Source organism: Alosa sapidissima, chromosome 23, assembly GCF_018492685.1.
Source record: "Alosa sapidissima isolate fAloSap1 chromosome 23, fAloSap1.pri, whole genome shotgun sequence".
Lineage (NCBI taxonomy): Eukaryota > Metazoa > Chordata > Actinopteri > Clupeiformes > Clupeidae > Alosa > Alosa sapidissima.
In genome coordinates, this window is record NC_055979.1 from 30,301,353 (window position 1) to 30,319,294 (window position 17,942).

General features: G+C 40.1%; 1 protein-coding gene across 1 annotated transcript in view; it reads left to right on the plus strand.

Annotated features, from left to right (window-relative positions):
• The window catches only part of parp12b (poly (ADP-ribose) polymerase family, member 12b), a 29,874-nt gene that overhangs the window by 8,334 nt on the left and 3,598 nt on the right, over nt 1-17,942 (plus strand). The window contains exons 3-5 of the mRNA XM_042081469.1: nt 1,804-2,050; nt 16,454-16,549; nt 17,544-17,670. Of these exons, the coding sequence (XP_041937403.1) occupies nt 1,804-2,050; nt 16,454-16,549; nt 17,544-17,670 (470 nt within the window). The remainder of the gene's footprint in view (nt 1-1,803; nt 2,051-16,453; nt 16,550-17,543; nt 17,671-17,942) is intronic.

A 17,942-nucleotide genomic window follows, 5' to 3' on the forward strand; every position in this document is an offset into this window, starting at 1 on the left:
GTGATGAATGTTTTATAGATGATCTAGGAAGTTGTAGCAAGTCACCAATCAGAGGATGTCCCAAAACATCCAAACAGAAAAAGACAAAAAAGTGAAAATAAATAACAGAAAATAAATGCGACAGTGGTGTGGAGAAAGAGAAGAGAAGAGAGGGAGTGAGAGGGAGATGGGAGGTCACCCAGATGATGAAGATGAAGCAACACGTTGGTGTGGAGATTGCATTGCTGTTTGGAACATGCTAACAAAAACAAAACAAGTAAACAAAACAAAAAAGAAAAAAACCAAAGAATAAAAAGAAAGAAATAGAGTGTTGGGAGCACATGGAGCTCAGAGGTAAAGTGCAACGTGTGTGTGTGTGTGTACAGTATGTGTATGTGCATGTGCGCATGTGTGTGTGCGCACGTGTGTGTGTATGTGTGTGTTGGGAGTACATGGAGCTCAGAGGTAAAGTGCATCATTTTGTGTGTGTGTGTGTGTGTGTGTGTGTGTGTGTGTGTGTGTGTTGGGAGTACATGGAGCTCAGAGGTAAAGTGCAACATTGTGTGTGTGTGTGTGTACAGTATGTGTGTGTGTGTGTGTGTGTGTGTATGTGCGCACTTGTGTGTGTGTGTGTGTATGCGCACATGTGTGTATGTGCGCACGTGTGTGTGGTAGTGTATGCAAGTATGTATGTTTGGGCTGAACAATATGCTGCTTTTATGTATTTACTTTAAGATCTGCACTCTTCACATGGTGATATAAGGGGATTGCAGGTAATGTGTGTTAACAACAACGGCTTGTTCAAGGCACAACACCTCAATGTGTGAGGCTCCTCACATGTCTGCGGATGCCTTAGCAACGAGTTGGGAGTTCCATCTAAATGTGATATTCCAAACTTGTTGTTAGGATGACAAATTTCTTTAACAACCTTGTTTACTTTTACGCAAGCTAGTTTTAGATTGGTGGCACAGTGCTCTTCCTCAGAGTGCACGTACCCATAGACCATTAGCAAACAATGCTAACAGATAATACTAACTAATTACTACTAATGAGTTGTCTGCTCACAGGGAATGCTGCCCAACCCTTGCATGAACCAAAATAGCCATTAGCTAATTTCCATTCATTAGTGAAGAGGGCTCACCAGGCTAGGGTGGCTCTGCTCTGCTGGTCCGTGCTTCATTAGAATAGGGCCCGTAGTTCTGTTCTGCTGGTCCGTGCTTCATTAGAATAGAGCCCGTAGTTCTGTTCTGCTGGTCCGTGCTTCATTAGAATAGGGCCCGTAGTTCTGCTCTGCTGGTCCGTGCTTCATTAGAATAGGGCCCGTAGTTCCGTTATGCTGGTCCGTGCTTTATTAGAATAGGGCCCGTCGTTATGCTGGCTGGCGGTCCATGTTGATGCGTTTATTGCATTAAAAGGTTTATTTTGTATGCTGTAGTTGATTGTTTGTACTATTTGTACAAAATGAACTATGATCAAATGATTTCTGAATGTTAGAAGTAAACTGTTTTAAATTAAGGATTGCTTCATTTCTCTTTGATCCACTCTGATCTGGCTCTTTACTGACACCCTACAGTTTGCCCGATGCGTTACTTATCAGACGTAATTTACGTAATTGTGGCCATATTGTTCAGCCCCACTCTGTGTGTGTATGAACCTTGCATGGATCACAAAGTCAAAATGTACTATATGTAGTATGCTGTAGTATGCTGTAGTATGCTTTGTGTTTTTAAGTACAGTGACAAATACAGTAACTAATATCACCTCTCCTCTATGTGTGTGTGTGGTGTCTGTATGTGTGGTGTGTGTGTGTGTGTGCACATACAGGTGTGCTCTCACTACAACAAAGGCTCAGGGCCTCATGGCTCCTGCACGTTTCGGGATGGTTGCACCAAGCTGCACCTGTGCATGCACCTGCTGCAGGGCGACTGCATGTTCGGCTCGCGTTGCAAGCGCCTGCACACCGTCGACCAATCAGGACACAGGATGCTGCAGGAGCGAGGCCTCGGTGATGACGTTATCCAGGATCTGCCAATCATCTACCAGAATGTGTACAGACTAACTACGCAGACAGGTAGTGTGTGTGTGTGTGTGTGTGTGTGCAGTGATTATAGCAGTGTTGAAGCAGTGTGAATTAAATGGTGCACGTCATTGCCAGCTGTTGCAAGCTGTCGTAAAGCATTTAATGTTACCATATCTAGTCGCAGCCAGAGAATGTCTAATAAGGGGAGAACCTTCACTCTCTGAACGCTTCCGGTGTGGTACTGCATCTAGGGGCGCTCGCGGGCGAGTCCAGAATGAATGGAGGTCTATGGAGCTGTTACCCTCAAAATCCACTTTTCTCGGGATATAATTTTTTTTCAAGTAATTTGAATATTGTATGCGAAAGGGGAGGCAAAGACAATACACTTGGTTGAGTATTATATTTTTAAAGTCACTTAATTGTTCTAAAAAGCCTTTCAAACGTGTCAATGACGTCATTTATTAGCATGATCATAGCATAGCATAGCATCAATGCTAGCGTGTTATGGGCAACAACAACCCAACCTGTAAGAAAACGAAAGGACATGACTCCCGGATTATTTCACTTTTGATTGATAATCCATATCCATTTTGCGAAAAATAAAATAAAATCTGAGGGTTTCAGTTGTTAAATAGGTGAAAACAATAAATGTAGCCATGTAGCTCCATAGGACCCCATGTATTTTGGACTCGCCCGCAATCGCCATCTAGTCAAGTCAAGTCAAGTCAAGTTTATTTATATAGCACATTTCATACACAGAGGTCATTCAATGTGCTTGACATAAACAAAACCAAACAATAATAACAAATAAAAGCATAGAAGGGCAATATAGTCAAAGAATAGTTAAAAGGTAAAGATCATAATAAAAAGAAAACATAAAACACAAGGTAAAATCATTTAAAAATAAAGAATAATTAGTAAGCAAAAACAAAGGCAAAAGTAGTAAAAAAAGTAATAAAAGAAAAAGTAGAATAATTATCGAGGCAGATTCAGAATTTGTAACTCGGCACAGTTAGCAGAAAGCGTCTGGGAACAGTTTGGTCTTAAGTCTAGATTTAAAACTGGCTACAGTTGGGGCCTTTTTAATGTCATCCGAAAGTTGGTTCCACAGCTGAGCCGCATAGGAGCTAAAAGCTGCTTCACCATGTTTAGTTCTAACTGTAGGTTTTACTAGCAGGTTTTTCACCTGGGACCTGAGAGGACAAGAAGGTGTGTACTGCTGAAGCATGTCTGACAAGTATTTAGGTCCTGCTCCATTTACTGATTTATAAACAAGCAATAGTGCTTCAAAGTCAATTCTGTGACTTACTGGAAGCCAGTGCAAGGACTTAAGAATTGGAGTAATGTGGTCAGTTCTTTTAGTTTTTGTTAGAGTCCTAGCTGCTGCATTTTGTATCACCTGAAGCTGTTTAATAGTCTTTTTAGGAAGGCCTGTGAACAGTCCATTGCAGTAATCAACCCTGCTGGAGATAAATGCATGAATGAGTTTTTCTAAGTCATGTTTTGACATCAGCCCTCTGAGTTTGACAATATTTTTGAGGTGGTAAAAAGCTGATTTAGTTATCGCTTTCATGTGGCTGTTGAAATTTAGATCACTGTCAATTAATACACCAAGATTTTTAACAATATCCTTTGCCTTCAACCCTTTTGTGTCAAGGAGAGTGGCAACCCTAAGTCTTTCCTCATTTTTACCAAAGTCTTTTTAGGCAAGTCCCTCCACTCGGCGGCCATATGACAACGCTTTTTGGGCACTCGTCGGGCATCCATTTCGGCAGAAATGCGCGTGCGCAAGGCTTCACGACACCAATCTTGCTCCAGCGGCGAGATCACAACACATGATTGGCACGATGTCTTTACAACACACCATATGATTGGCTCAATGTATTCACATCACACCACATTGGCTCAATGTATTCACATGTCGACATTTTGCCGAGGAAGGGGTGGGATATGTGTAGACAACGGCCATATTGGCGTGACAAATATAGCCCCATGCATTTCTATGGAGTATTTTTTGAGTGCTGTGTCTCCACATTAGAAAGTCTCTGTTTTTACCAAATATAATTACAGTTTTTTCTTTGTTCAGCTGAAGAAAATTTTGAGACATCCAGGTGTTGATTTGTTCTATACACTGACACATAGATTCAAGAGGACCATAGTTGTTTGGTGATAGAGCTAAGTAAATTTGTGTGTCATCTGCATAGCTATGATATGAAATCAAATTATTTTGAATGATTTGTCCAAGTGGGAGCATATAGAGGTTGAATAATAGTGGCCCCAAGATCGACCCCTGGGGAACACCACAGGTCAAGGACGTTGGTGTTGAGGTACAGTTTTCGATGGCAACAAAGAAGCTCCTTTCTTGTAGATATGATTTTAGCCAGCTGATAACTATGCCTGTAAATCCAACCCAGTGTTCTAGTCTGTGTAGTAAAATATTGTGATCAACAGTGTCAAATGCTGCACTAAGGTCCAGTAGCACTAGGACTGATGTTTTACCCGAATCTGTGTTGAGGTGTATGTCATTGGAAACTTTAATGAGAGCTGTTTCAGTGTTATGATTTGCCCGAAAACCAGACTGAAAGTAATCAAAATACCCATTTGATGTTAGGAAGGTGATTAATTGATTAAAGACTACTTTTTCAATCATTTTGCCAATAAAAGGTAGATTGGATATGGGCCTGTAATTGTTTAGCATGGAGGCATCCAGGTTATTCTTCTTGAGAAGTGGCTTTACAACAGCTGTTTTCAGTGACTTAGGAAAAGTGCCAGACAGCAGTGATACATTTACAATTTGAAGGACATCCGCCGCTATGAGGTGAAAAACAGTTTTGAAGAAATTGGTAGGCAGAGTGTCTAAAACACATGTGGAAGGGCTGAGATTCTGTACCGTTTTTTCAAGTGTTTCGTAGTCTATCAAGCTGAACTCTGACATCAAGTTTAGTTTCCCTCTGTTTGTTGCTGGAAGTTCAGGTTGTTGAATTTGTAATTGAGCAGATATGTTGAGTCTGATTTTGTCAATTTTACCTTTAAAAAAGATGAAAACTCATTGCATTTATTAGTTGAGAAGTCCAGGCGCTAATTGTGAGGGGGGATTTGTTAACTTATCAACAGTTGAAAATAGAATACGAGTGTTATTTGAACTTCTATTGATAATGTTAGAAAAGAAAGACTGTCTTGCTTTGCATATTTCAGAGTTATATGTGCGGAGCATCTCTTTATGGATTTCATAGTAGATCTGAAGTTTGTATTTACGCCATTTTCTTTCAGTCTTCCTACACTCTCTTTTTAGAAGTTTAACTGCTGGATTTTGCCTCCATGGTGCTTTCTGTTTGTCCTTAACTTTCTTGAATTGTAATGGAGCAATGTCATCCATAATGTTTGCCATTTTTGCATTAAAGTGATCAAATAAGTCTTCTACAGAGTCTGACAGTTGACTTGACTTTAGTGAAAGTGCTTGCTCAAAGAGAGCACTTGTCTGATCATTTATGATTCTCCTTTTTACCATCATAGCTGTAGGTAAACTCTGGTGAACTGTCGCAGCTCATTTCGTTGCGAATCTACCTAAATGATGGCCCTAGTTCCAGACTCCTAAATAGGCGTCAAAACATAAACTTTTCTCTTTTGTCATTGCTTTTGAGTGATGCCAATGAAACACACTTTCGGACATGGAATAAATAATTTAATTTTGCCTGTTAACCGAGCTAGTTAGCTAACGTTAACACAGTAAACTGAAAGTGAATGGGAATGGCTAGTGATGTTCGCTAGCTGTAGCAGCTAGGGACTTTGATTAAACTTGTACATTGTTGCAAACTAACCTGAAATAACAAACAAACTAACCTGAAATAACTAATAAACAATAACATAAACAAACTGAACTTGTGCCAAAGCGTGCCATACTGTGTACAATGGTGGATGAAAGTGTGGGCTGGTCAATCTGCGTCTTTTATCCTGGTGGTGGAACCAACCAAAGGGAGGAGTGATAGAAGAGCAGACAATAGAACATTGTTAGTTTGTGAGCCACTCAAAAATACAAAGTAAGACATTTGTTTGACCGTCTGCTTTCATAACTGTGGGAATTTTGATACAGCACAAAGATCAGACACACCTTATTAATCACTTAAACACAGAATGGGGGATGTGATAGCTACGTACCACTCACATTTGCTATATGTTGCCCAATTGGAAAAACAGATTGTATTGATATATTTGTCAAGCTTAAACAAGTTTGTTGAATTCCCTCACTTCATCTAGTGAGTAAACTGTATTGTCACACTAGGATTAACCCCTATCCAGCTTACCACTAGGCAAAACCTTGTTTTGGTTGGACTAAGCCTATTCAGTGTAAAATGCAGCATTGCCTTGTTTAGTTCTGATAGTGGGTTTCAACAGGAACATTTATCCTGTGATCAGTGAGGTTTAAAGGAGAATTCCGGTGTGATATTGACCTAAAGTGTATTGAAACATGATACCGAGTGTGAACGTATGTCTCATAGCCCATCTCGGCTTGTCCCCTGCACTCCAAAATCTGGCGCTAGTTAGCCGATGCTACCAACATCTTTTTCAATAGTGGTGCTTCGGCATCGGGCTAGCCATGCAAATAAATCACTGTTTTACACCCATTTACGAGGCTCAATGTATCTCCACACTTCATTGGTAGACTTCCGAGGGCCCTGACATTTAAAACGAGACATTGAGAACTTTGAAAAAGCACTGGTAGTTTACTTACAAGACGATTTATACAGACAGTATCTTCACGAAGTTTAGCGTTTGCAGCCATCTTGAATTTAGTCACGATAAGTCGAGGAACGAGTAAGAATGAACATTGCTGCCGGTGCGAAAACCTAAGAAACCATATCCTAAGAAATTAGACTAGTGTAGTTGCCACGATACCAAAATTATTGTTTCGATACCGATACCACATCAAGAATTGCGATTTCGATACTTCTTCGATAATTCTTAAAAAATGTATTTGATTTGGGGGCCCAGACCACCTTGACATCATCAGTAATATTGAATATAGTGTTATCATTCACACCAGTGGGCATCCTAGATTCTGCTTGACTCTTTCCACACACACGGAAAATTATGGCTTATTTCATGTTTCTATTTCATATACCTTCGAATTCATATAAAGTGTACAGTTAATGTATAGTATTTTTTAATCTGCATAATTACTATTAATCTGCTTAATTGCTAAACATATTTAGTCATTTGAATACTTAATATTTATTTTTAAACTATTACACCTAGGCAAATTTTAACACTTTAAGAAATACGTGAGTAATTACTGTAGCCTTCAGTCTCACGGTTTTAGGCTAGTGAATAATAGTTGCACATAATGCATAAGGATATGTGGATGCAATTCATTGTTGTCTGTCATTAGATAAAATAAATGTAAATAAAAAACTATCAAGTTCATAGAAGGGATCATGTTCAATAATGATTTTAGCACTAATTACGAATGACATACATGACCTGAGCTAGCAGAATTAGTTAGCAAGGAGCTCTCTCCAGATGTAAAAGTTTGCAAAGGTTGCGCTGCCTATATCTAAATGACATTAAACCCAATAGTAGACCTACGTACATCTCATAGCCTAGGTAGGTTAGCAACACAAAGTTGAGAGGTGCAAGTGAGCAAATCAACTTGATATTAGCCTATTATTATGTGTTACCACAGAATCACTTAAGCTAAACTAGCAGCCATGTCTCGCTGTTTATGGCACGACAGCTGCGCATATGTGTGTGAGGAGAAAAGACGCACAGCCACAGGCATCTTCAGCGAGGTCGTTACAGAAAATTTCCTCAAGCAAAAGTCCGGAGCATCATAATGTTTAGGCTATGTATATGTATGTATGTATGTATAATATATATACAGGGGCGTAGCCAGAGGGGTGGCTCCGGGTGGCACAGGCCACCCTTGAGATTCGATTGGCCACCCCAGGTGCCACCCCAAATCCTAGTCTACGATTGGCCATTAACATGGTGTAAGGCGGGACCTTTCTTGATGCACTTGCAGCAGTGTGAAGTGTCAGACGTCAGAAATGTAAGTGGCAAACACACTTGCCTTTATTGGCCTGCGGCACAATTGAACTGCGGAACGAAAGGTTTCCCCGATCAGGAAATACTCCTTAATACGCAACTTTGTGTAGGCTTAACAGAGGTAGCCTAAATATCGTGCCTATGACGATGACCGCTTTAAAAAAAAAAAAAAAAATTATTTCACTTGTCTCGCTGGATTGAAGGCAGAATGTGGGCTGTTGCGCAAATAGATGAATGAGGGTCGGGAGATTCCGTTAACAAAAACCTAAAGTTTTGCTAACATTTTCTCCATTATTATCGTAAAATATGTCTCCATGCAGGGCAGGGCTGGTTCTAACCTAGGCTAGGCTACTATATTTGGGTGGGCTGGTAGAAATTTTGGGTGGGCAACATAGCAAAGCTGTCAAATTGGATCAAAACTAACATAGAGTCGTCCTCGTTAGTATAGTGGTGAGTATCCCCGCCTGTCACACGGGAGACTGGGATTCGATTCCCCGACGGGGAGGCCACGATCGTTTTTTGGGGCAGCCGTGGCCTACTGGTTAGCACTTCAGACCTGTAACCGGAGGGTTGCCGGTTCGAACCCCGACCAGTAGGCACGGCTGAAGTGCCCTTGAGCAAGGCACCTAACCCCTCACTGCTCCCCGAGCGCCGCTGTTGATGCAGGCAGCTCACTGCGCCGGGATTAGTGTGTGCTTCACCTCACTGTGTGCTGTGTGTGTTTCACTAATTCACGGATTGGGATAAATGCAGAGACCAAATTTCCCTCACAGGATCAAAAGAGTATATATACTTATACTTATACTTACTTATAAACACAAAACAAACACAAAACAATCAGTACTACCTAGCTTGAGTTGCTGCAGCCAACAGCCAGGGATAGGCAGTATGTCTGATACATGTATGTAAAATACAAAATAGTATGTTGTCATTTTTATTTTATTTAGTTGGAAAAAAATGGCATCATATTTTGTATCAAAATACTTTATAGGTTTGTAGTTTAAAAATAGTGCCAAATTATTTTGGTAAAATCAATAACCTACTTTTGGTGATGTGATTATAAAAGTGCAAAACAATGAATGCAGCACTGGTGCTGACTTGTAATTTGCCCAGAGTTGTTGTGATCAGAATACTGAGATTCAGGGAGATAAGTTTCTTGAGAACTTTAGTCATCCAATTCAAACACATGGAAGTCATCCAATTCAAACACATGGAACCGGTTATGTGGTTGCCCTGCAAGAAGTTGCACCATGTGCAACGTGCACAATGTTTGCACACATCCACAATACACTCCTTCATACCAACCTCAAGTTTCTTGAGAACTTTAAAGTTCTCAAGAAACTGATGATTAATCATCTAATCGGAAGACATGGAACCGGTTATGGTTGCCCTGCAACAAGTTACCCCACGTGAAAATTTAATTAATAATTTGCCCAGACTTGTTATCATAATATTGAGATTCAGGAAGATGAAATTGCTCACATACACAATACACTCCTTCATACCAACCTCAAGTTTCTTGAGAAAATAAACAAATAGACAAAAAAGCAGGTCAAATTATTGTAACAGCTACAAAAATAGATGGCCATAGAGTGGGGGAAATGTCTTGGATGAGTATATTTTGTATATCTTCATTTACAGTAATATAATAAAATTGATTATATTTTAATGTCCCCATGATGGAATTTGTTTTAGAACAGCATAGCCCAGTGACAGACAACTTAGATAATTAACTTTAATATGTTTGTATTAAATTTTATTCAAATACAAAGACATTTTATGTGAGAGTAAGGTATTTGTGTTTTTTTGTCCTTCAATTTATGAGTATGGTGTTTGCATCTGGTTTCCCTAATGTATTTGTGCTAATTTCACATCTTGAGCCTGTTTCTGTTTATCTGGATGTTTTGCCTCATGCCACCCTTGAATCAGTGCCTCACTAGTGCCACCCTTGTTAAAAATGTCTAGAATCGCCACTGTGTATATATAATATTAGGATGGATGGATGGAGCCTAGTGATAGATAGATAGATACTTTATTGATCCCCAAGGGGAAATTCAAGAAGATTGTAGGCCTAGGCCTAATGTTTAATGTGAAATAAAATAAGTAGCCTAAAAGGCAACATTCGAAATGAGGAGAAATAAGGCAAGATAAGAGTGATTGGGGAGAAAAACTGAGTAGCCTTGGCTATTTTAAAGATCTTAACGTGAACTTAAAATAAAATTTGAGCTGAGACAAGGCTGGTTCCTTGAACCCATTAATCAGCAAGTTTAATTTTTTTTTTTTTTTTTTTTTTTTTTTATGTTGACCCGAAATCCTGGAAACCCAGGAACATCACGTTGTTGGGCAGTGAATGCATGTCGGCTTAACTAGATTGTGGTGGATCAATCAAATTGCCTTCTTAAATCGTAAAATATTCTGTGGTCTCAGTTCACTGTTGAATGGGCCTAGCCTACCCTATGCTTGCTCAATATGCTTTGTCTAGTAGAGGTGCTTCAAATTGGCGATTTTTAAAAGCGCTGTCTCAGAATAGAAGAGGTCCAGCTCAATTCTGCGCAAAACTGTCACATCCATATTTAGCCTAGTTGGCGTTACGTACGTGACAGTTTTGCGTGGTATTGCCCCCGTATCGTTATATAAAGCTCTGTTCTCGCTGTCTAGCTTCCTCCTCTTTGAGCAATCGATGATTTGAAAATAACTTACTTATCGTTAACTTAGATATCCATCTGATTGTTTCTCGTCCCGTCTCCTCTCGTTTCAGGCTATCAGTCTCTTCCCCATAGTAGGCTACTTTACTCACTGACTCGACTTTATCAGAATTCACAGATTTCACTGGCTGAGTAGCAGCAAGCGAAATGGTGGTTCCTGAAGCTCCTGAAGTAAATGCTGTTATCCTAACAAACGAAACATTTAGCGCAGCTTTGAAATCTTACGTGAAAATCTAAATTGGGGCTATTATGGTCTGGGTCCGGATAGGATCACGTCACGGTCCGGACTCGGATCGCGGTCCACCATTTGGTGATCTCTGGTATACACCATACAACAAATATTGTTGGTGAGTTAATCATTTTGGCCATGTCATTTTTTTTACTTTTGATGTATGTTCAGCCCATCTGTAAAATATCTTCATAAAACCTAGTGGAAATTTCGCCTCTATCATTTCTATGACAATGTGATTTTGTAGCTTTCGTAGCTACACAGTTTGATGTTAACTGTATAAAGGTTGAATAATTTTAGTGCAATAGAGGCCTACCCTTTATAAAAAGCCCACCAATAATGCTCACCACAATTTGAAATAATTTAAAATAATTAATTACCCCAGCTTCATGGATGTTTTGGAACCTCCAGCCCTCGTAACAAAAGCCTTCTTGACCTTTGCGGATTCCACAGCTGTCCATCCGCAGAGCGTTCCACAGTGCATAACGTAGGCTGCAAATAAAAAGCAAAATCAATCTATCAGTGTGGTAATAATAGCTCTGAAACTGACAGTTTCAGTCATTGATTTTGATTAGCTGAAACGTGTTCCTTTCTGTTGTAATTCCCAAGTTACACAAAGTTACACAAGGTTACACATCCTTGTACACATCCCTACGCAAAGAATGGTAAAAAATGAAGTTGTTACAAGCTGTGGCCAATGTTCCGCTTACCATTGTGTGACAGTCTACATGAACTATTTATTGGTGTAGGGGTGTCTTTTTATAAAACCATCAACTGTGTATAAGTTAAGACAACCAGAGGAATACAATAAATCATCTGTTGGAAATTGATCTTAATGCCTCAATTAAAAAATGAGGAAAAAAATCCAACCTTTAAACACACCAATATTCTTTGTGAATGAACCAGGTATCGTAAATTAATAAATGTTATTCCTTAAAATACAGGGGGCATAAGTAAGGAACCCCCTATGTTAAAATCCCATAGAGGCAGGCAGATATTTATTTTTAAAGGCCAGTTATTGAATGGACTCGGGATACTATGCATCCTGATAAAGTTCCCTTGGCCTTTGTAATTAAAAGATAGATAGATAGCCCCACATCACATACCCTTCACCATACCTAGATATATCATGGTTTTATTTCAGTTAGGCTAATAGCTGGTTTGATTTGCATGCTACAGATTCTATTAATTGCAAAAGAAATGTTGACTGGTAAGTTATTCATGACTGCAGATGCTGACTTACCTATTTCTCGATCCCTCGACCGCAGCAACGCTACTTCCTAGTTTACCTGGGTTACAAGAATGCCCTTTCACTCCTGTTACAATATGCTGTAATTTATAGCAGGTTAAACAAAAGTGAGAACATTTTGTGGGGAAAAATATACTTACCATTTTGGTACGCTGTTTGTTCAGCAATTTGATCTGATGGTCTAGCGTAGTCTTCCAATTTTTTAAGAAGCTGCCGGCCTCTTTTCAGTGGAATTGAGCTGGAACCAGTTTAAACCAGTGGCAATAACGTTAGCTTCGTCATCTTGACTGACATCCCAAAGACATTTTAAAATTCTGTGCATTTTGGCTACACCATTCAAAACATACAGACTAAAGCTGTATAAGGCAAAGTAAGCTAGCAACGTTAAATTGTCTAACGTTAGCTTTATATACAAGCGGCACAGCCAGTGATGTAACTTACAAGTACAGTAGCTAACATTAACTAGCTAGCTAACTTTATGTGCTGCTTTGTCAGGTTGTTCAATGATATATTGAGTCTAAAAATATGCAAGAACATTAGCAAATTACCAAAATGTTAATGTACCTTCTCTGAGTTTTCGTGGTGGCAAGTTCTGCACCTTCATACCCACACACCGTTTCACTTGGTTTCACTGGGCGCCAAATCTAGACTGCATTTTCTGGTAGGAGTCTTCTGCACACGAGTTTGTCACGTCCGACCATCATAGACCTCTGGAGTCTAACTTGATTTCTCTAACTTGCTAACAAGTCGCAAGTTAGCTCTGGGGTAGCAAAAATCAAATTGTGCCGCCTTCACGTACCATTGATTATAATATCTACTCGAAGGTTGAAGACAAAAGTGCGTTCAGGAAAGCGTCTCCGATTTCGTCGTCTCCCTGCGCGAGAATTTAACAGGTGATCTCCTTATATGGGCATAGATGGTAGCTTTTTTGTAGGCGAACTTCAGAGGTCTGTCAGAGCATCGTCATGTGTGGTGGTCACATCACATGGTTAGGCCTACTGTTTGCAAATGTGAACTTGAAAATATGTGCAATTAAAACAAATAAAACAAATAATGAAAATCATTTGAGAATTGTTGTACAACAGCTAGAGCTCTTACAGATCAGACTAATTTATAAAACAAATAGGTCTGGATGAGCATTACATTAGTTCGCTTAGAGAGCTCTCTGATGGATAAGCCTGAGTAAAATATGAGATATATAAATTGAGCAAGTCTGAGTATTGTATAAGCCTTTGCTGAGATCTCTTTTATAAATCAAAAAAGGACTAAACTGAGATGACTAGAATGAGAACGGTTCAAGCTTGTGAAGAGATCTCTTTTACAGAACTGATGGAGCCTAATCTGAGATTTACCAAAAAGATCTGAAATGAGAATTGCATGAGTTTACAGAGAGAGCTCTCTGGTGGATCAGCCTGAGTAAAATATGAGATGTATAAATTAGACAACACTGAGCATTATTTAAAATATTGATGAGATTTCATTTGTATATTAAAGGGAGTCTACACTGAGATAACTTAACTCTTTTGCTCCAGAGACAAACCTGAGAAGCGGGAGACAAAAGCAATAATCTCATTTTTGTATCACTGTGATCTCATTATTGTCTAGGAGAAACAACTGAGAAAGAGAGCTCTCATTTGAACATTTTCTTTCTTCTGGGAGCTCACAAACAACTGAAAACGTTCCACACTGTCCTTTTAATGTCAGGCCACAAGTATTCAAAGGTGAGAGGTCAGGGGTCAGAAACTGTGGAATGGAGTTCATTCATGTCCTTACACACTTCCATTTCCAAAGCAATGAAGGCTGATTATAACAACTTATTATTGCACATATTATTGTTGATATTATTATATCAATATAGATATTGGATACCGGGGCGGTGGTAGTGTAGTGGTTAAGGAGCTGGGCTAGCGTGCAGTAGCCTGAAAGTTCAATTCCCGACTTCCACTGTTGTGCCCTTGAGCAAGGCACTTAACCCCAAGTTGCTCCGGGGACAATGTGATCCCTTGTAATATAGCTGACATATGTAAGTCACTTTGGTCAAGAAGTGTTTGCTAAATGTAATGTAAGATAGATCAAACAAGCAAGGCTTGTAAACAAGAGCTAGCAAAAGGGCATTATGGGAATGTAAAGACTCAATGCTCTTAAAGTGACAATGCACCATTTATAGGTCAAACAGCGTTTCTTCAGAAATTAATGTTTAAAAACACAGAGCTGGCCCCAGCCGTGGCGTGACTGGCTGGGGCACCTGCACCGTACGCCGGCGACCCGGGTTCGATTCCCGCCCCTGGTCCTCGCTTCCTGTCATTCTCCACTGTCCTCCTACCTCATTAAAAAATATACTTTAAAAACACACAGTAATGGTCTGTAAATTATAGGCCTTTTATTTTACTTAAGGTGTTTGAGTTATCATTTAAATGTTTTAACAATTCATCACAATGGGGCACCAAAATGGCCTGCAGCGGCACTGTGTGTGTGTGTGTGTGTGTGTGCGAGCGTGTGTGTGTGCGCGTGTGTGTGCGTGTGCATGTGTGTGCGCGTGTGTGTGTGTGCGTGTGTGTGTGTGTGCGTGTGTGTGTGTGCGCGTGCGTGTGTGTACGTGTGTGTGTACGTGTGCGTGTGTGTGTGTATGCATGCGTGTGTGTGTTCAGTTCAGTTAACCCTTAGAACCCGATTGACGCAAAGTGCGTCAAAAAACACACCCTTTCTTCTATGTTACATTGCTCCGGAACTGTTCATCGCAGGGAGGTGAAACCTTTATTGCGTGACAGAGCAGAAGTGGGGCTTTCCAACGAGACTACACACTTGTCTGTACGATCAAGTATGAAAATTAAAAAAAATCATGAAATTAAATCAAATAGCACCATATTTACAGTCTATACTTCTCTGCATTCACCTGCGCACCCATTACTCTCGTTTGAATTACTCGCGAACCCGTGATCGCATCGTTATGGCACGCATATCAGATGATATCAGGGCTATCAATTGGTACCATGTTTATCGATCCTTATGGCTTATAAAAACAGACGAAGTGACTGCAAAATAATAACGTCATGTACACAAACCAACGCTGCACACCCATTACTCTCGTTTGAATTACTCGCGGACGGTGATCGGATAGATATGCCACGCATGTCAGATGAAAGAGGAGACACAGAGCTATCATTTGATACCAAGTACATCCTTCTGGGCTATAAAACAGACGAAGTGACAGCAAAATAATAACTTCATATAGCTGGACTTACCCCACATTTTTGTCTGTTTTTGTAGCAAAGCATGTTTATAATCCAATGCTATCGTGTGTTTCTCTATGGCAAAGCATGTTTATAATCCGGTTTCGAGATTCTAGCAAATTCCTGCATTGAGAATCATTATGAGTGCATACACCATAGGCACACAACTAACATGCAAACTCGGGTCAAGTCAGGTCAGATCAGTTCGTGTCACAGATATGGACCACAGAAAGGTAATTTTTCATCACTAAATAAAAAATGGCATTTATTTCCGTAAATCACACACAACATATTTCTGTAAATTGCTCAGCCCCAGAGTATCCCTCCAACATGGCAATTACATTGCCCGATTCAGGACAGTCTTCCCTACACACACATGAAATGTATGTAGAGCTATGAGCTTGCTGTGGTGAGATACATGTCGAAATATAAGATTTTTTATAATACGCTTTTTATATTTTAATTCTTTAAATTCTAAAATCAATGCTAGTACTAATACATGGAATGATCTGGATAGCCTAGACTCTGCTGAAAAAAACAATATATAATATGTATGTGTGGCACTTACAATGACCAGAATAAATCATTATGAATAAAGGTAGTGAAAATGCCCTTAAATACAGCTTAGGGTTCTAAGGGTTAACTTTATTGTCCCAAATGGAAACTTGTCTCGCAGTCAGGTACACATGATGTGTGTGTGTGTGCGCGTGTGTGCGCGTGTGTGTGCGTGTGTGCGTGCGTGCGTGCGTGTGTGTGTGTGTGTGGACATTTCCTATTTGCACTCTAATCTTTCCTCTCTCTCTCTCTCTCTCTGTCTTGGCCACTAACTCACAAATGTTCAGTTCAATCAATCAGTCAGATTTGACCCGTCTTACCTGCTTATGCAATTATGTCAGATATAATATCAATGATTTGTAAGTTAATCTTTGTGCATATTTTGATGTGTGTGTATTTGCGTCTGTGTCTGTGTCTGTGTGTGTGTGTGTGTGTGTGTGGCAGATGGAGTCTCTGATGAGCTGATGCGGTCGGGTGCCCAGGTGGAGGAGAGGAGTGAGATTTGTCTCCATTTCCTCCGAAGGAACTGCAGATTTCAGGGTGGGCTTTACTTCTGCTTGACCAAGCTGGCTCTCTATGGAAGAATATTAGACTCAAAAGTTTTGTACGTGTGTATCACGTTTTGAAACTGTAGAAATTAATTGAAACTGTAAAAATGATCTGTACAAGTAATTGTCAATCACAAATATGCCCTACACTTAGAAATCTATTCTACGGGTACGGATCGGTTTTACAGCTACAAATCATCCTACAGTTAAAAATATTTTACAATTACAAATATATTCTACAATTACACATCAATATTCTACACACAAAACGTTGTCCTACAGTTACAAATCTTTTCGGCAAGTGCACAGATTTGTAACTGTAAAAATGACTTGTGATTTAACAAAAAAATAACACGAACGATTTTAAGTATTACTCATACTGTATGTCCTTCACTTACAAATATATTCCACAGGTACTAAACCTTCCACAGTTGCTGTCTTTCAATTACAAAGCTATTCTGCCATTACGAATCTCTGCCGCTCGCATAAGTAAATTTTCTGCAAGTACGATTACTTTTGAGACTGTTCTGGCACTTCCTGTTGAATAGCCAATGGCGATGCTCAGGTTTGGCTAGCCAAGTAATACACACTTTTGAGTCTAATATTCTTCCATAGCTCTCCCCTTACCCTCCTCATTTTACATGTACATGTACAGTATGCACTGAGCAGACACTTTATCCAAAGTGACTTACAGCAAGAGAAACATTCTTGCTACAGTGCAGAGGAGATCTTACATACAGTAGGAATCACTACTCAATGTAATCACTACTCAATGTAATCACTACAGTGCAGAGGAGACCTTACATACAGTAGGAATCACTACTCAATGTAATCACTACATGTTTACTACTATGTTCTGCTATCCTGTTGTCACCACTTATTTTGTGTACATGTCTGTGTGTGTTTGTGTGTTATTGTGGTGCACACCTTTGTGTGTGTGTATGCGTGCATGTGTTGGTGTACCTGTGTGTGTGTTCCCCCTACAGAGCAGTGTGTGCGCGTACACTTTAACCTGCCTTATAAGTGGGAGGTGTGTGAGTCAGGCACATGGAGGGATCTACGGCAGATGGAGCAAATCGAGCGAGCGTTCTGCAACCCCCATAACACACACAGGTCTGCACACACACACTTCTGCAACCCCCATAACACACACAGGTCTGCACACACACACACACTTCTGCAACCCCCATAACACACACAGGTCTGCACACACACACACACACTTCTGCAACCCCCATAACACACACAGGTCTGCACACACACACACACACACACACACACTTCTGCAACCCCCATAACACACACAGGTCTGCACACACACACACACACTTCTGCAACCCCCATAACACACACAGGTCTGCACACACACACACACACACTTCTGC